Source organism: Gymnoscopelus braueri, assembly GCF_963280865.1.
Source record: "Gymnoscopelus braueri genome assembly, chromosome: 11".
Lineage (NCBI taxonomy): Eukaryota > Metazoa > Chordata > Actinopteri > Myctophiformes > Myctophidae > Gymnoscopelus > Gymnoscopelus braueri.
Window position 1 is genome coordinate 40,132,603 of NC_137613.1, and position 20,444 is coordinate 40,153,046.

General features: G+C 40.9%; 2 protein-coding genes across 3 annotated transcripts in view; one reads left to right on the forward strand and one right to left on the reverse strand.

Annotated features, from left to right (window-relative positions):
• The window catches only part of LOC308095905 (double-strand-break repair protein rad21 homolog A-like), a 36,833-nt gene that overhangs the window by 7,214 nt on the left and 9,175 nt on the right, over positions 1–20,444 (reverse strand). The window contains exons 1-9 of one of the 2 annotated variants that reach the window (XM_080443057.1): positions 8,543–8,638; positions 6,882–7,075; positions 5,292–5,421; positions 4,291–4,390; positions 3,921–4,027; positions 3,117–3,326; positions 2,231–2,356; positions 1,472–1,600; positions 359–582 (exon numbers count right to left, since the gene is read on the reverse strand). In XM_080443057.1, coding sequence (XP_080299183.1) covers positions 359–582; positions 1,472–1,600; positions 2,231–2,356; positions 3,117–3,326; positions 3,921–4,027; positions 4,291–4,390; positions 5,292–5,421; positions 6,882–7,025 — 1,170 coding nt within the window. In that variant the 5' untranslated portion in view covers positions 7,026–7,075; positions 8,543–8,638. Of the gene's footprint in view, positions 1–358; positions 583–1,471; positions 1,601–2,230; positions 2,357–3,116; positions 3,327–3,920; positions 4,028–4,290; positions 4,391–5,291; positions 5,422–6,881; positions 7,076–8,542; positions 8,639–20,444 lie in introns of those variants that run through there. The other variant, XM_080443058.1, reaches the window with a different exon arrangement.
• Positions 17,164–17,760, forward strand: aard (alanine and arginine rich domain containing protein; the record flags this gene model as incomplete). Its single annotated transcript, XM_080442684.1, has 2 exons — positions 17,164–17,385; positions 17,638–17,760. The coding sequence occupies 2 exons, from the start codon at positions 17,164–17,166 to the stop codon at positions 17,758–17,760; spliced, it is 345 nt and encodes a 114-aa protein (XP_080298810.1).

The window sequence follows — 20,444 nt, forward strand, 5'->3', positions numbered from 1 at the left end:
CGTGATGGCATCAAAATGATTTTCACTTAGCTGCATGCCGAGAATAGCCGATCTACAAGCTCACAACGCGTCGCATCGGTCTGTGACACCATGGTGACTTGTCTTAGTTCTACTGGATCGCTTCCCCACTAGTCCCTCCCAAACATTTTAGTCTAGTTTTTATTTGTTGACGAAATTGTCAGTATATTTAATCATGGTTTTAGTCGTCAAAGCTTAGTTTTTATTCCGTTTTTATTTCGTTTTCCTAAGTGAAAAAAAGGTAGTCAACAGACACTTTTCGTCATAGTTTTAGTCGACGAAATCAACACTGGTTGGAACCCCGCTTCCGTTCGTTTTACATGAATAGTGTTTGTGTTGCCTTGAGCAGCCTGGCGTTCCAGAGCGGCTGTGCAGGGAGAGAGAAGAGCTTCTCCACTCCTCCCGTCTCCTTCCACATCATCAGCTTCTTGGTGGGCGGGGCCAGGTCCAGGGTGGTGACGATGTCAGAGTAGTCGGACAGCTGGGCTCTGATGGTCTTACTGTCCAGCTCCTTCACGCTGTCCACGATCAGCTTCCTCTTGCGCTTCGCCTTCGTCTCCTTCACTGTGTGGGGACAAAGCGGAGACGAAGATGAACTGGACAGCAGCGGTGGAAAAAGTACTACATTTTTTTTACTTAAGTAAAAGTATCGATACTGCAATGTAGAAATACTCTGTTACAAGTAAAAGTCTGGAATTAAACATTTACTTTAGTAAAAGTACAAAAGTATTGGTATCAAAATATACTTAAACTACAGAAAGTAGAAAGTACTCATTATGCAGAAAGTCCCATTTCACAAGTTTTCAAATGTATAAAATGTATTAAAATCTTTCGAAAATAGCAGTTTTACAAGCTCACAATGCGTCGCATCGCGAGGCATTGTGAGCTTGTAGATTGGCTTTTTTTCAAATGGCCGAAATGTATATACAGTAGGGCTGAAGTGGTAAGTGCATGTTTTGTAATAATAATTCAAATCTACAAAGTAACTAGTAACTAAAGTGTTCAAATACATGTAGTGGAGTAAAAGTACAATATTTGGATCCGAGATGTATCTAGTGGAGTAGAAGTAAAAGTATTGGAAATGGGAAATACTCAAGTAAAGTACAAATACCTCAACATTGTACTTAAGTACAGTACTTAAGTAAATGTACTTAGTTACTTTCCACTACTGCTGGTCTGGACAGTGTGACAAGTTAAAAGCAACTGTCAGACATGGAAAGCGTGTCTTTTCAAATATTTAGATTTTGTTGAGGAGCTTTGTAAAATTCTCTACTAATAGAGTACTGAAATTTTAAAATAAAAAATAAAACAAATAAACAGAAAATATCCCATCACAAATCTATTTATCTGAACCCCCACTATCACTGTGACCACATCCACGGTGCAACCAGATATTCAAGCCAAATGAAACGCGTGTGCATTTGCTGCACTACGTTTTAACTGACTGACAGACCTGTGATGTCGATGGGCTCCAGTGCAAAAGCCTCCTCTTCGTTGGGAACCAGTGTGGTCTGTTCCGTCTGGTCAGCCGTTGCTGGTGGGGGCTCTGTTGGGCCAGAGTCTGGACTGTCTGGAGCTCCCGCTAAAACACACGCACACACGCACGCACACGCACACGCACACACACACACACACACACACACACACACACACACACACACACACACAGGTTTTCAAAGTGGGGTCTGGGGACCCCCAGGGGTATTTATGGAGGTTCCAGGGGGTCTCCATCAAAATTCTTAAAAAAGTTTTCTAAATCAAAAATGTTTTTTTTCAAGATTTTTCAAAAATAGCAGATATACAAGCTCATAGCGCGGCACTCGGTGCCGCGCTATGAGCTTGTATATCTGCTATTTTTGAATAGCCAAATAAATCTAAAGTGACACAGATGCGTTCCAGGTCTTAATGGGTTAATATACCATCATAATCAGTTTAGATCTACAGGCTACAACAGATCAACACGTCCCCGATAAATTACACAAATCTTCTCTTACGGGTGTCCCGGGGCACAAAATCTTTTCAGGTGGGGATCTGCGGCTAAATACAAATCAACGGGGGTCCTTGACATGAAAACATAACCCTTGTACGTTCCAGATAAGACACACGTGCGCCTACATCAACACATACACTGCAACACAGCACGAGACATGCCATAACACAAACAATGTTTTCTTTTTCAGACTGGACCGACAAGGCAAACTGAGCAGCGTACCTGACAGGGCGTCAAAATCGTCCTCGTCGTCTCCACCATGATCCTGTGGCATCAGCACGCTCTCTGTGATGGCAGGAGGGTCATCGAAGATGCCACCTCCATCCTCATTGCTCAGCAGCTTGTCCACTGTGGAGACGGCAAATACATCGCAATTGTGAGTCACCTGCTCTACGTATCAAACGGCTTCCCCTTCACAGTTCGTTCACATCCTCACTGCTAGTTGTTAAATGACGCGATAACGTTGCGGTTATTTCAACTTCCATATCGCCGCTGTCGGGCAGAAACCTTGTGTGTCCAAAACTGTTTCAGGAAATGTAAAATAGAACCTGTGTTCCAATGGATCCAATGCCGTTACTATCTAGTCACAGGCTTGTGACTAAACCCTAACCCTAACCCTTGTTAAGACAGTCTTAACCACTTTATCCCATTAAGACCTGGAACGCATCTGTGTCACTTTTTGATTTGAGCTAAAAAGTATTGTTTTACACTTTGGCTATTCAAAAATATGCTATTTTTGAAAAATCGTGAAAATGTGTGCAAATCTTTGAATGTACAGTATGTTGTTTTAAAACAATCATTTTTTACTCAAATCTTTGCATCTGGGGGTCCCTGGGACAAAATATTTTGCGCTTGGGGTCGGCGGCCAAATACATATAATTCTGGGGGTCCTTGACATGAAAAAGTTTGAGCACCACTGATATACAAACCTACGTTTTTTCAGATACTGTTGGGATTTAGAAGACATTTGTAGAATCGGCTTCAGGTCTCAATGGGTTAAACGTTCAATTTGAAAAGTTTTCAAAATAGCGACAGCAGCCGATCTAGTGTAGATCGGTTTGCAGTTTGGCTGCTTTCGTGCTACACTCTTGTACCCCTAAGTAATTACCCAGCATGCCTCCCTCGGTGCTCTCCATGGGGTTGTCTCCAAAGTCATCCTTGTACTGGTCATCATACTCCAGGTGGTTGGACTTGTCGGTCAACTGGTTGGCTCCGCCCTCCGCCTCCAGCAACAGGTTGGAGGCCGACGCCCCCATGATGTCCACCTCAAACGCACTCTCCTCCCTCATCATCTCTCGGTCATCCATCCCAAAGTCAGCTGCAGGGACAGCGACGCGTCTCATTCACCATTTACGATACACATTTCACATTCTGTTTGTGATATCGACCACGTGAACCCTAGCGTTCCTTTTCTGGGGCAAAAATAGCCGATCTATGCGTCACACGTTGTGAGCTTGTAGATCGGCTATTTTTGGCAAAGATATTTGGTGTAGAGGGAAAAACGGAGCGGGCCAAGTATAGAGCCCTGGGGGTTAGTAAGTATAGAGGGCATAAGTTGTTAAACTGTGGTACCAATACCGATATTATAGTCGTAGAGGCTATAATAAAACAGTAAGTTGTCATAAGGATTCTCTCTGAGACTCTGAGAGTATACAAAATGGAATCAAATAGGAACTTACAGGTTCATTTGGTCCCATTTAAAAGTACTCCATTTGGAGCCGTATTTCAGCGAATTACCACAGGCACTGCTGGTGTGAATTCAGTGTGAGGGTAGTAGTAGTAGATGATGACACCATTTTTTTTTTTGGTGAACTGTTCCTTTAAAGAAAGGATACAGAATTGGATTATCTAAACAACAATAAGGCTGGCGGTGGATGAGATGACAGCAGAGACAGGAGGAGATGCCGCTTACCAAAGTCGGTGTCCTGCAGCAGACTGATGTTTCCCACCTCTTCCCTCATGGTGATCTCCTCCACTCGGCTCTGGTTCAGAGTGAACTGCGCGGCCACGTCAATGTCGCTGTGGTACAAAAACATATACCGTTCTGCTGCGTCAACACTTGCATTATCCACATGAACCCTAGCATATAGATAGGTAAATATTATGTGGAAAATAGGCAAACAATCGGTGAAAATAGGAAGATCCACGAGCTTTGACAAGCAACGTTCTAATGTGAATTTGATCCTTTGCTACCGGTTGCGACATTAAATGCTACAACAGAACAGACATGATGAAATGGGAGTGATATTTAGCAGCGCTGATGCATGCAGACAGACACTCACTCTAGGTCTGGGAGTGGCTGGTCAAAGTCATGGAACTCTTCAGGTAGAGTGATGGCATTGTACGCTGCTTCTCTGTTCTCCTCTGGGAGATCAACCACACCTACAAGAATACGACACAGTGAAGATGGACCGCTATTAGTGTATATTCCACTCAGGATAAACATCATCTTCTCTATACCAGTGGCTGTCAAACTTTTTAATTTCAAGGACCCCCAGTTTGGTATGCATTAAGGCCATGAACCCCCATAACTCTGAGAGTGTACAAAGCTCTCACGTGTTATGAGAGCATTCGTACACTCTCAAGAGTTACAGACTTGTAAGGGTCAATTTGGTTGCAATCCTCACTATCAATCATTTAGCTGGGGACCCCCTGGAACCCCCTCAAGGACCCCTGGGGGTCGCCGGACCCCACTTAGAGAACCACTGGTCTAAAACCAGGAGGTGTTCAGAGTTGAGCTGCAGCACCCTCTGGTGGGCAGATCTACCGAGTTGCATTCACAGCTTCACAGTGGGGTCAACTAATAATGATCTAAAGTTAACTCCATATTCAACAGCTAGAAGAAGAAAAAAATCTATTTTTTTTCCCTTTTACTTTTTCCTTTAGAAACAATGCTTGTTTCAGGTTAAAAGCAAAAAATGGGCTTGTGGCTGCTACATTTTTTGATTTTTCCCCACAACCTGACAAGCACTTGGAATTGTAGGAGTTGAGGCATTTACTTTAGTTTGCCTTGGTTCTATAGATAAATCTTGTGAAAATAGATGATCTACATACATGCTCACAATGCTTTTCATTGCGAGGAGTTGTGAGCATGTAGATCATCTATTTCCCTCATTCTTATATTATTTGACAATTTGGCCAATGTTTGACCAATTTTTATAGTATAGTTTGTTGATTACTTTTGACTACTTTTGCAAATTATCTGGTCACCCCCGAAAATCATGTGGGGACCCCCCTGGGGGTCCCGAACCACAGGTTGAGAACCACTGCTCTACTCCTGTACCTGGTCGGAAGGCCATCTTAATCTTGATGAATGCCTCGTTACAGTCAGCAAGCAGGTACTTGGCCTTCCTGTGGTAGATCCTCACCACGCCCAGGAGCAGATGACCCGATGTGCGCAGGGCCATCTTCACCTAGAAGGGATACAACAAGGATAACCATGGTTTATAGCTGGACAGAGCATCAAACCAACACTTCTGTCCTCCTGTCACCAGTGGTGTAAAGTAACTAAGTACATTTACTCAAGTACGGTACTTAAGTACAATTTTGAGGTATTTTTTACTTTACTGGAGTATTTCCAATAGCTAATACTTTTACTTTTACTCCACTACAATTATTTGAAAACTTTAGTTACTAGTTACTTTGCAGATACAAATTATTACATTATAAAACATACATTAACCACGTTAGCGCTGTTTTATACCTATTTGAAAATAGCCGATCTACAAGCTGACAACGCGTCGCGATGCGATGCGTTGTCAGCTTGTAGATCTGCTATTTTCAAACATTTGAGTACTTTTACTTTTGGTACTTTAAGTATAGTTTGATGCCAATACTTTTCTACTTTTACTCAAGTACATTTTTGAATTCCAGACTTTTACTTGTAACAGAGTACTTTCATATTGCAGTATTGATACTCTTACTTAAGTAAAACATTTGAGTACTTTTTCCACCACTGCCTGTCACAATGGATGACGGATGGTTTCAGTAGGAAGGAGACACCACACTCTCCCAGTAGAAATAAAGTTAATAGGCTCTGTGCATAACTGTAGTTCCTTTGTCCAGAAGGTGGCATACCCGTTTCCTGTTCTGCGTCAGTTTCTCATAGCTTAATTTGTATGGCTCATCGGCAGATTTGAACACGGAAATACATATGAAGGTATCAGGTGTTTCCAGTTCAAATCTGCTGCATGAGCCAATCAAACGAAGCTATGGAAAACTGCCCCCAAATAGGAAATATATATGGCACCTTATGGAAAGGCAAACAGTTATACACAGTCTAATCTATTGTAAACAAAAAATCTCTGAAACATGGCTGTCATGGTTTTGCTTTTTAACTGCCACATTATACTGCTATTTTCCTTAAGCCATGCACCTTAACACATTGCATGCCAATCGCGTAGATCTACGCGAACCTAAATAAAGCCGCAGCAGGAATGTCGCCGATTGAAAATTTCTTCTCTGGGCCACTCACACAACTACCCTGTGTGTCTACTGTCTACAAACAGTTGAACACGCGATCATAAGGTATTTAGCAAGGTCTGTGGCGAGGTGAAAAAAACGAAAAAAAATAAATAAATCGCTGGCAGTGGGTGAGTACATTATGATATTAAACTCTGGCATGGAATGTGTTAATATGTACAGTACATAACTGCACTTGATGCATTTCTCATGCACCTTATGTACATGTATACTTCACACTGCACATATTGATATCTGACCTGTTTTTCTGTTTGTTTGTTTCTTTCAACCTTTCAACCATCTCTTTCAACCTTTCTTGAAATTGCAATGATGGAACTTGTATGAATTTCACCCACTTTTGTACACCTGAAAATAAAGTTGAGCTCATTTGCCATGGTGTGGGCTTTTATACCTTAGGTGAGATGATGCTCTCCACGCTGCTCTCCAGGTTGCACTCAAACACGTGGGCTTTGGTCAGCTTCTTGTCCCAGTGGGCCGCCAGCCATATTTTGGCCAGCGGCCCACGTTTGCTGAGGACGAAGTGGGCATAAAACATTGTCCCAGCTCCTTCTCACAACAGGGGAAGGCGGAAGCTGGGCGCCAAGCCTGGATGATAGGGGAGAGACAAGACAACCAGGCAGGCAGGCAAATGAATGAAGCATCATTAAAGACAATAAATCTTTGATTAGCATGAAAATAAATGAAGACATCTGACTGAAAATGTTAGTTTTTTCCTTCTTTTTTTTTGTCAAGGCACTGGTTCTCAATGTGGGGTCCGGGGGCACCTAGGGGTACACAGATTTTATACACGCTCCAAGTTAACCCATTAAGACCTGAGGCGATTCTTTAAAATGTTTTGTAAATCCTGTTTTTTGTAAAAAAAAAATCTAAAACATTATTTTTCAAGATTTTTCAAAAATAGCAGATATACAAGCTCATAGCGCTATGAGCTTGTATATCTGCTATTTTTGAATAGCCTAAAGAAATCTAAAGTGACACAGATGCGTTCCAGGTCTTAAAGGGTTAAATGAAATGGATTTTCCTTTGGGACCCCAGAGATAATTGTATCAAATCTAATCAAGTCTAATGTGGCCTAATGCATATCAAACTGGGGGTCCTTGAAATGAAAGAGTCACTGGTCTAAAAGACTGTGTAAAAGAAGTCATTTCAAAACTCTGAATACATATCATAATGATCATAACAGCTGCATGTAAACTGGATAACTACATATCATAATCACAGTGGTTGAAAACGTTAGTTACTAGTTACTTTGCAATATGTAAATGATTATATTATAAAACAAGGATTATCCACTTTAGCCCTATTTTATACATAGGCTATTTTCAAACATTTTACTACTTTTACTTTTGGTACTTTAAGAATATTTTGATGCCAATACTTTTGTACTTGTACTCAAGTAGCATTTGAACACAGGCCTTTTTTACTTGCAAGTATTTTTATATTGTGGTATGGTATTGCTACTTTTACTTAAGTAAAAACACCAGAGTACTTCTTCCACCACTGCATAATCATAAACACATAAACTGGATAACTGCATGGTGCCCTGCATATAATGTAGCAGAAGGGGGCGGGGCGGGGGCTTCATAAACATAATGCAACGACTTCTTCCACTGACAGCCAGGTTACCCTACTGCTGCACATCTATTCTAAACTGTTGTTTATTCCAGTGTCTGCTCCCAAATATAAATATAAACGGTGAATGTTGGAAATCCATGTATTTTAGGAGAGGTAGAGAGAAACAGGATCGTCTCCGTGCTGTTCTAGGGACATTCTAGGACAAGAATCGGCCACGAAAGCCGCATTATCGCTGGTCGTACAGATGGAAGGCATATTTATACCCATCGCACCAGGCGATTAGATGGTACTGATCATACCGACATTGAATTATTCAGCTAGCAAGGCTAACATTCATAATATATATATATATATTTTTTTAAATGCACTACGAGGCCCGATATTATTTTTGCTCCGCGTATTAAATAAACAGGAAAAAATGCACAAACTGCAGTCAGCTGAGCGGCCGTGTTAAAGTCTATATATCTATCAACTCACCAAGCGCAATTATTGTGGTTTTCCCGTTTTGGCAGCTGTTTTTTGTTTTTTTTTAGCTACCGTTTGCTATATATTTCTTTTCCCTCCTCCTCCTCCTCCCTCCTCCCTGCATCTTCCCAGTGTTGCCAGGTTCTGCGAGAGAAACGAGCAATCAGGTCTATGAAAACAAGCCCAAAAGAAGCCACTACTAGGCCAATGTGGCCAAGTCTCATATGTCATATGATATGAGACCTTTACCGCGGCTATTTGAAAATAGCCGCGGGTTAAATTGGAATAGTTTTGAAACATTTTAACAACACAAGTCTTGTATGGGAGTCCCTGGCATAAAATATTTTCAAATGGGGGTCCTTGACTTGAAAATGTTTTTCAAGTCCCCCCCCCCCCACAACTGTTTACAGAACATATTTTACTTTTTGATTACAACTCGTTTATATGATGCTTTTGCATAGTATTGTATATTTGTCTGTCCCTAAATGTTTCTATGAATTGAATACAGGACCCCAATAATGGAAGTGCTTTCTTGGGTTCAATCCTTTTAGCATTGTATTTGTATTAAACAGTACTTGATGTGCTTTTTTTTTGTGTGCAAACTGTTAATAAAGTATTCAATCAAGCAATCAAAACCAATATTTACAAGCAACTTTACAGAAAAACAAGCCCAAAGTCGCTTATAAAAATAAGCGGACATGGCAACGCTGCTTCCCACTAAAACAAACAAGATGGCAGTGTTTCCTTCCCCTGTCTTCCGCCCAAAGCAGCGGTTTGAATCCAGGATGCTGCTGCTGTCGGTCACATCAGAGCATCAGAGTGGTGCTGATGCTGCTGCTGATGCTGCTGATGCTGCTGCAAGGATGCGACTCTGCTGTGTGACATCATCAGTGGTGAGAAAAGTATTCAATTTTTTTTTACTTAAGTAAAAAGTAAAAAATACTGCAATGTAGAAATAATATGTTAGTAAAGTAAAAGTCCAGTATTCAAAATGTACTCGAGTAAAAGTACAAAGGTATTGGTATGAAAATGTACTTAAAGTACCAAAAGTAAAAGTAGTCTACTCATTGTGCAGAATGTCCCATTTCACAAGTTCGAAAAGTATTAAAAAATATTTTCAAAATATCCGATCTACAAGCTCACAATGCGTCACGATGCGATGAAGTGGTTAATACAGGTTTTGCAATATTTTTTTTAATCTACAAAGTAACTAGTAACTAAAGTTATCCAGTAATTGTAGTGGAGTAAAAGTACCATATTTGAGATGCAAAAGTATTGAAAATTGGAAAGTAAAAAATGCCACGCAATTGTGCTTAAGTACAGTACTTGAGTACATGTACTTAGTTATTTTACACCACTGGTTGTTGTTGTTGTTGTTGTTGTTGTTGATGATGATACAATACGTTTATTATGGAGAAAAAAATCATTGCAATAGAGTGGTTGTTCAATAACAAGGGTTTCCCCACCATCCTACATTTTCAGGTCAGGATACCAATTTCAATCAATCAGGAGAGAGAACAAAACAAAGATCATTTATCAGCCTGTGTTCCAGTTCCAATGGTTTTATTGTTTTTCTGTTTTTGTTATCACTTCCTGTCCTATGAGTTATTTTCCCTAATTGGACGAAACCTGACCAGGTCTTTAGTTAACTAAAGACCTGGAGAGACTGGGTCTAGGAGACACTGAACAAACACTCTATACATCAATGATTGCTATGGGAATATAGAGCTATCTAATACATTTCAGCAAAGATGATCACTTACAGTACCTTTAACAAATAGAGTGCTGATGGTTTGAAGCTCTAGACAAGAGGTGGGTTAATATTAACACATTTAAAACGTTCTATAGGTATTGAGGACAGACTATATCCGTTATTCTCAACCTTTTTCATTTCAATAACCCTTTGGTATGCGTTAGGCCAAGGGCCTCAATTTGATACGATTTGATCTCTGGGACTCCAATCAGTCTAATGGAAGTATGGAACCAAATCAATTTGGTTTCATTTGCACACTCTCTGAGTTAGATAGTCCATTTGGTTCCTATAATCATTTGGCTGAGGACCCCTTAAAACTCCCCAAGGTCAAGGACTCCTGGGGTTCCTCTGACCCCATGTTGAGAATCAGTGGACTACTGTATATAGAGTTTAATATTATTGCCGACATGCATGGCAGGTCTAAATACTTTGGGATTTGTAGTTGATGGTGCATTGAATTGTGACAGTATAGTGGGGCAAAAAGTATTGTATATAAGTATTGGCATCAATATATACTTACAGTACTAACAGTAAAGGTACTCATTATGCAGAATGGATTGCAATTTGAAATTTTTATGCATTCATGTTTTCAGCATTTTGTCTAAAGTACTTGAAAGGATCCTACTGGATAGGATAAGTGTTTTTATCTCCACCACAGACAACCAATTTGGTTTTAAGGCTAAACACAGTACAGACTTATGTATATATGCCTTAAAAGAGGCTGTTGAAACATATAGAAGACAAGGCTCTACTATGCTGATAGGTTTTATTGATGCGTCTCAGGCTTTTGACCGTATTAATCATCACAAACTCTTTGTCAAACTTAATCAGAGGGGTGTGCCTGGATGCATCATACGCATCCTGGCTTACTGGTATGCCAAACAAAGTATGAGAGTGAAATGGGGGAATAGCATATCCTCTCCCTTTGATGTAGGCAATGGGGTTAAGCAGGGGGGGCTTTTATCCCCCGCCTTCTTTAACCTATATATGGACGACCTGTCAAAGCAGCTGGGAGGGGCTAGGACTGGTTGCATGATAGGTAACACCCTGGTCAATCACTTTATGTATGCCGATGATTTGGCCATTGTATCCCCTAGTAGTGCTGGGTTTCAGGAGCTACTTAACATTTGCTCCGATTATGGTGTTCAGTTTGACGTGAAGTACAATGCCAAAAAGAGTGTGGTAATGATCTGCAGGACCAAGGAGGACCTGAAACTTAATTTTCCTGTTTTCTATTTGTCTGGGCAAACCCTTACTGTGTGCAACAGTTGTAAATATTTGGGGCATATCATAAATGATAAGATGGAAGATGATGCTGACATGTTCAGACAGAGACGTATGTTGTATGCTCAAGCTAATATGCTGGTAAGAAAATTTCACTACTGCTCTGATGAGGTTAAAATTAATTTGTTTAGAGCATACTGCACTCCTTTGTATACTGCCCCTTTATGGGTGAAATATAAAAAGGAGAGCTTACGCAAACTTAAGGTGGCTTACAATGACGCTCTCAGGATTCTCCTGAGGAAGCCTAGGGGTGGCAGTGCTAGTCAGCTTTTTTGTGACTCGGGTCTAACCACCTTTCAAGCTCTCCTGAGAAACCTTATTTATAGTTTTAAGTGTAGACTTGATGGGTCTCTTAATGAGGTGATTATCAATATGATAAATCCAAGGCATAGCTCAGTAAGATACCGCTCCCAAATGTGGAAGCATTGGTACAAGTGCATTTTATAATGTTGTGTTTTACTGTGCTTTTTAGTTGTTTTATATATTAACTTTTAATGTTTTGTATGTCCCTTATTGGCTTCGGCTGTAATAAAGATTGATTATCATCACTTTAAAGCTATATCATGTAATTGTTTTTAGTGAATAAAATGTTATTTTGTCCAATCTGTATGGTAGGGTATGTTAATACAATATAACTTATACAAATGGGGTGGTTCTATTTGGTCACCCTGCTGTTCTTTTGAGACATAGATCTGACATAGGTTGGACTGGACACAATCTGGGAACCCAGTAAAGAAAAGAGTAGTTTTTGCCTCTGGGGGCACCACCTCCTTTTTTGTGTTGTAACAGGAACTTGGTGTTAGCAGAATCTGTCTTGACAGATTGACACGATCCTGTTTATGGTTTGACACTTTGACCTGAATGTGAAATTCTATTTCTCCCCAGAGCAAGCAGGTAGGCTCAGTGGTAAACATTTCGGCATTTGTGCAGGAGACCCGGGTCGGGATGAGGATTTTAATTACTTTATATGCTGCTGGGTAGGTTAACCTATGGTAGTGAATACATCATCATTTATTAGTTAATGCTCATTTGCTATTAATAATCTAAAAATAAATCTACAAAGTAAGTATAACTAAAGCTGTTAAATAATTGTAGTGGAGTAAAAGTACAATATTTACATCTGAGATATGGTGGAGTAGAAGTATAAAGTATCAAGAAAAGGAAACACTCTCAATACAAATGTTAGAAAATAACTGTGCATAAGTAAATGTACTTGGAGGCTTAATAAACTGCCAGGGTGTTCTGAATGATTAGAGATTTAGTGACATATCAAAATAACACCATGATTATCCGGCACCATTCAGACGAACAATACTCGTTGCTTGGTCCTGGTGGAGAAGATTCTTGCACTACATTTTACTCGGCTCTGTCTCTGAGCTGCAATGTTGTTGATACCCGAGCCATGTGCGTGTGTTTACATGGGACACTAGGTGGCAGATGTGAACGCAATACTGTTGTCTCTCTCTCTTTCTCTCTCTCTCTCTCTCTCTCTCTCTCTCTCTCTCTCTCTCTCTCTCTCTCTCTCCAATTTAAAGGGGATTTATTGGCATGGGAAACATACATTTGATGTGTTTACATTGCCAAAGTAAGTGTGAAATTAAACAAAGAACAAAAATGTATGAACAATTACAGATTAGGCCTACTGCAAACAGATACAATGCTAATATATTATTATTTAGACATAGATAAGAAAAGATCATTTAAAAGTACGTATCTGTCAATGTAGGAATACACAGACGATTGACAGTCTTTTTACGGTGGTTGTATTCCTTTCCTTGAACATAATTTTCAGCTTCTTGTTGCTGTGTTTGCACGTGGCTGTTCTTCACCCAGTGCAGATATGGAAATGTTTTAGTCATGTTTTCAAAGTAATTTGGGGGGTGTTTGGGATCTGCTGGAAGTGGGCAGGTCTCTGATTTCTTGGTACAGGTTGTTAGAAAGTGCAGGTCAGTTTCCACCTCATTTTGTGTACGGCTGGTGCACAGTCTGTCTCTTCTCGGGAGCCAGCAGGTAGGGATGTCACGATTACAAATTTAAGTTGAAGATAAATTGTCACTCAAAATAATTGCGATTAACGATTTAATTGTGTTTCTGTCGTTTAAAATTAATGGAACATTAGGAATAAATATGACATTTCTGTTTGGCCTTTAGCCACAAAAGTTGCACAGGGCAGATATGACAAATAACATATATTTAATTACTTTATACTTAAAAATAAACATTAATAGTGGAAATATCCGATGCGACGCGTTTTGAGCTTGGAGATCTGCTATTTCCACAATTTTTGACATTTTTGGAAAAGATATGACATTTTTTAACATGGAATTGATTATGACGATTATGCAAAAATAATTGCGATTATATAAAATAATTGTGACAGGCCTACCAGCAGGTCCACCTGTTGCGGCCTCTCTCGATGGCGAGGAGGCTGTGATCACTGGGTCTTTGCATAGTCAAGGATTTGCTTAATTTTGGATCAGTCACAGCTGTGCTCAGGTATTCTGCCACGGTGTATTTTCTGTTGAGGGCCAAATAGCTTTCACATATGTGTCTTTTTTTGTTTTTTTTTGCATGATTCTTGGCAATGTGTCAGATAAGATTTCTTTTCGTTTTCATACAATTTGGTTTAGTCTATAGTGTGGTTTCCGTTTGATAGTTCTGGTGCTTATGTTTGTGAACAGACTGGAGTCCCAGAACCAATGTATTATTTGGTGTTTTCCATTGGATGCGGAGAATGGATTTGCTCTACTCAATCAATAAATACATTCATACAACCCATACTCCCATTGTAAAAGACAACAAAAATAAGAAATGTATGTGGAGCCTGCTACAACTGCTACAACTGAACCAATGTCTTGTTTAGATTCACTGTCAAGGCCCAGGTCTGGGGGTATTTGGGTAACCTCGCATCACCAGGCTTTCCACCATGGTAGTATTTGGGCAGAATCTCTCTCTCTCTCTCTCTCTCTCTCTCTCTCTCTCTCTCTCTCTCTCTCTCTCTCTCTCTCTCTCTCTCTCTCTCTCTGCAGACTCGTGGGCATGCTACTTAAATAATCAGAATGCATAGACGTATATTTTACAGCCCTTTCACATTATATTGTCACAGGCTTTGCGCATTTGACCATTTTATAAATCAATATGTCTCCCAAGGCTTCTAAGCTTCTCACCACTATCAGTAATACCAGTGGCATTCCACTGCACAGCGGTGCATAGTAAAACTGCCTAAACTCCATTTAAGCCTACTCTTTTCTTGGAATTTAAATGTATCTATGCTACCTAACCATTTCAGGATGTCATGACTCATCCATTCCAACTCTTACAACTAGCTGCGGTGTGAATTTAGAATAGAAAGAAGAAACTAGCATACCATTACTCATATGAAAATGTTAGGTTGTCTAGATCAGTGGTTTTCAACCAGTGGTCCTTGAGGGAGTACCAGGGGGTCCCTAGCAAAATTAGTTAATAGCGTCACGATCACTTTTAACCACTTAGCTTTGGCTATTCAAAAATAGCAGATATATATATCGCTATTTTTGAAAAACCTTGAAAAAACGTGCATATCTTTGAATATTTATATCTTTTAAAGTGAAAATTAACTGATATCTTTGCTTCTGGGGGGTCCCTGGCACAAAACATTTTCAATTGGGGGTCCGTGGCCAAATGTATATCAATTTAGGGGTCCTTGGCATGAAAAAGGTTGAAAACCCACTGGTCTAGATCAAAGAGAGCAGGGTAAGTCAGTCTGTCACTCCCTCATGCACAAAAACACACATACCATTTAATTGCCGCACATTTTAGTCACGCAAGGAAATCCACCACCACTCTGTCCATCACACTAAATCTGGACTGAGCCTCATCAGACTTTGTGGGTCATTTGTGCGTGTCATTGTTGTCATGTGTTGCCCTGCTTCCTTGACCTTCAAGACTGAATGGCCCAATCCCTCCAAGCTCTTCTCACGCTCCAGAGACCACTGCACAAATGGAGTCGTGGCTTGCCTTGGACACTAGTGCACTTCTGTTTGTCCATAACACGCTCATCCATCTTGCTGTGGTCACACTATGACAGAAGCACATAGTTAAACCCTTTCACCACTTGAAGCCTATAGCGTCCTGATTCTGGGCGTGTCATGATAGGTGAACGTTCTGCCAAAATAGGTGAACATTTGACAAAAGAATATGCAAACATTCTGGAAAAATAGCTGATATACAAGCTCATAATACCTCACAATGCGTCACAACGCGCTGCAACGTACGTACGCCAGTGTTTTTAAGGCTGTGTTTCGGGTGGCGTGTAAACTAAAATAAGACAAAATACCTCCACTAAGTAAATAATTACCTTGGGAAAATGCTGCGGGCTTGAAAGCATTCACTGTCTGATGCCCCTCTAAATGTGCCTAGCACAATTCCCACTGCCAGTCCCATATGTCAGGGAGGAGAGTACACTAGACCCCTGTCTTATCTGTGTACAGAAGTCAGGGGAAAAAAGAAAAACGACATAAATGCCGCCAAAAAAAAAACATCCCAGAAGCCCCATGGGGAATGGACTTAACTCGGACACAATAGGCCTGGTTATATTTCACTGTTGGATGGCCTTTATGCCAGTGAATCGGCTAACACTGAGGCTGTGTGTCTCTCTCCGCACCCAACCTGTCTGTCTCCCAAAGCTGACAAGCAGGTCTTATTTAGGGAGAGGTGCTGAAAAGTCGGCCGGGGCTTGGATGGAAGTGCATAATACACGCGCACAATCACACATACTCTCTCACACACACACACACACACACACACACACACACACACACACACACACACACACACACACACACACACACACACACACACACACACACACACACACACACACACACACACACACACACACACACACACACACACACACGCGCGCGCGCGCGCGGCTGCATGCAGGCCTGCGCTCGCACACGCACACACACACACACACACACAGGTTTTTACACTGCCACTCTTTCCAACTGAGAGCTCACTCGCACCACGTTTCTCACACTAGAATTGTATGGGGGCGGGATAGACTGAGAGTGAGAGAGAGAAAGAAAAAAAGGGGAGGGGGGTGTGGTGGTTGTGGGGTGGGTGGGTGGGGATGTGGGGGGCGGGGGGGGGGGGGTCTTCAGTTCTTTTCGGGGGCAACAATGGTCTTTGTCTGAGATCTTCCACCATTCTCATTGGGGTTACTGAGGGGAGGGGTCTGCAGGCAGAGGGCTGCTTCTCCATAGTAACGATGACAAAACAGGCCGGGTTCCACACCGGGCAGGCAATGGGATGAGTGAGGCTGCTGAACAGAGGCACAGAAACTTCTGCTGCGAATCTGAGGAGGAGTCCTATTCACGCGCAGGGAGGACAACAAGCACGGAGAGGGGAAGAGTGGAAGGACACTGGGGGGAACCGTTGATCCAGTGTAGTGGAACAGAAGAGGAGACCCTTAAAGTTTAGTCCAAAGAAGTGCACAGTTCTGCCTGCCGCGAAAGGGTGTTCTCTCTCTACAAAGCAGGGAAGGATTCAAGGCTACACACACACACACCTGCTCACACACACACACTCACACACACTTCCCTTGAAAGACAGCATGAACCGGGACAGTCACAGCGAGGACACTTTGTCCACTATGGTCCTGGAGAACATCAAAAACAAACTGATTCATGCCTTCAGGACAACAGGGGAGCCCCGAGAAGCCCAGGACTCTGGCTCCACTGTCCAACCAGTCAGCATTGGCAGGAGTTACCAAGCCAACGAGGAACTGCGGAGAGCAAAGATAGATGGAGCAATAACCTGGCTTAGAACTGAACTGGTGAGTTCTTTGTTTACTGGAAAACTATTAATTGTTGGTTGTTAATCATTTGCTTTTACAGTCTCTTTCTTTTTTTTAAATGGGAACTGTTGCTCAAAACCATTTATTTTAGAGCTCAAAAACTGTGATCGGTTTATGCAGGTTTTGTTACACAGGTTAGATGTGGCATTGTGCTTCAGTGAGCAAGTGTATGTAAATACTTGATGCTCAGGATGGTCGGTCTGATTTTCTACCCTCATCATTTCCTTGCAGCTGGAGATGCGCTCGCAGGACCGCCAGCTGGCTCAGACACTGCTGGGGCTCAACACAGAGATCCAGAGACTGAGAAGGGAGAGTTACGGAGCTCTGGAAGCAGAAGGAGATGAGCAGCAGTGACCCAATCTGGGAACCCATTCGGTTTTAAATAAAAGAAAAAAGAAAATCTGTCTTGAGAGATTAGCAGTGACCTTACCCAGCAGAGTTCTTGCTCTGGGGAAGCCTTGAGATGGAGTGGCAAGAGAAAGAAAGTGAGCAGGAAGAATCTTTCTTTCATAACACAGAGCTGATGAAAAACCAAAGCAATGGTTTTCATTGTTTATTATTTCAAGGAGTGATGCGTGCAACAGAACCTGTTGTCAGATGGAATTAATTCACTGTTTTTGTCGCTGAAGCTGCTGGTGCCGTTTTTTAACCACCTGAATGTAGTCAAATGTAATACCCACCTGTCTTGTGAGGATGAAATTGTGAAAGAAATCACTTTCTCACTTTCATAATGACATTTTCTGCATTTCTCTGTTGCATCTAGTATGCAAATACTTTTCAGTATTGGTTTCCGATTCTTTAAGATTCAATACAGACTCCGTAACTTCACCTTTTGTGAAGCCTTTCCTTCAATTACTGTCAGTCACATTTCATTGCAGACTTGAATTATATTCTGCCCTTTCTTTTTCAAAACAGAATCTTTGCATTGATTTCAATGAAATGCCCCCCTTTTTCCCCCTTTAAAAAAATAGTTTTTCCAAAAATTGTGATGCCTTAAAATCAATATTGATGTTAAAGGTTGGTGTGGTACTAGTGGGCATTGTTTTGTGTGTGTTTTTTATACACAGCCCTAGTTATATTCAAGTGACTGGCACTTATGATGAGGTGTAATGTATTTAGCAGGTTCTGTTTCTGTACTGGATAGAGAAACAAACATAGTGAATGTAAATGGGAAATAAGAAATTCAGATTGTAGTCTGAATTGTAGTGTTTTGTGGCAGTGATTCCGGTTGTGTTTACAAAACATTATGTAATGCCATGAATGAATATGATTTGCAACAAAAATTAAATGTGCACAATTATGATCGTCTTAATGTCTTTATTGTGCCGGCATACTGTAGCTCTAGACCAGTGTCTATCAACCTTTTTTGTGCCAAGGCACACCTGGCATAGCCAAAAAATCCCAGGGCACACCTAGATATACGGTATATATATAATTATATATATATATACGGTATATCTATATACACACACTAGGGGTGTGCCGATACACTAATTTCACGAAACGATACGATACGATATTGGGCACACAACTTCAATACGATTTCGATACGATACGCACTTTTTTATCATGACAATATGTGGGGGAGAAAAAAAGCAAATGCAAACAAATATTTCTGTTTTTGCATTATTCAGACATGCAAACTTGTAGCTTTTCAGCTTCCACTAGCCATTTTGAATCCAAATAGGGCAATAGTGTGACACCTGACCCGAAAAAAAAATGCATTTTGTCACCCTTTTCACCTCGGGGCTGTTTGCATGCCTGATTATTATTATTGTTAAAAAAATAAATAAAAAAAAAATGATATTTTTTCAAACCTTCTTCAAACGGCGCGGCACACCTCAGCAGTAGCCCCGGCCCAAAATTGGGACGTTTGCCAGGGTTGATATACACTGCTCTAGACAGTACCTGTCTCTAATGTAGCAGGACGATGAAGGATGGTTAATAGATACATCCATGTCTCTCTCTCTCTCACGCACGCACGCACGCACACACACACACACACACACACACACACACACACACACACACACACACACACACACACACACACACACACACACACACACACACACACACACACACACACACACACACACACACACACAGAAATAGTTGTAGCTTATTCAGTTAACAGGTATTTTACAGTGCATAATTCACTTTTTTTAAATAAAACACTAATTTACATAGTGACATCAATCTCAATCACCAGTCAATCAAGCAGTGAAATTACTATCTGCATAATGGGTTTGTGGTGAACTTTAGAATGTCCAGCCGGACCATTGAATCTAATTCACCTAAATGAACAGTTGCAGTCAGTCAGGGAAATGTCAATGACCTTTTATCAGACATACAGTCCTGGCCTGGGTATGAGTTCAGTATCAAGAGATAAACTGATCACACAATGTATTTGTGTTATAAATATGCTTCCAGTGTTGACATGTGTGGGTTGGTTTGGTGTGCACACACACACACACACACACACACACACACACACACACACACACACACACACACACACTACTACAGACGTCATTCAAATCCTAGTTCTAATAGATACAAGGAAACAATGTCCTCAGGTCTGAATAATGTAGGAGGACATTTGCTGTCCACAGTCACATATCTTAGCTTCACACATCAAACAATTTTTAATTTATAGCAGCCATATGGCTTTGTCTGAAATCATCATAGTGCACATTTGAATGAATACACAAGTGATGACAAATACAGTTAAGGCATTAGAACACCAAGTTTTTGTGTGTTTGATGTAAATGGGAAATACAGTCGCAGTACAGCTAGTAACTGCAGCATTAGAGTGGATGTAACTGGGATGTAATCTACTCTATTTATCACCAGAAATTACCATAGTATGATCACACACAAGGGTACTGTACAGCAGAATCCTTATTGTTAATTTAAATGAACACTTTCTTTATGTTTGCATCGTGAATTTCTCATGAACTCTTCCCACCCCCTCCTATTAAATCTGACAGGAAACATATTAGGTTATCTATGGCCTTCGATAAGAATCACAGACG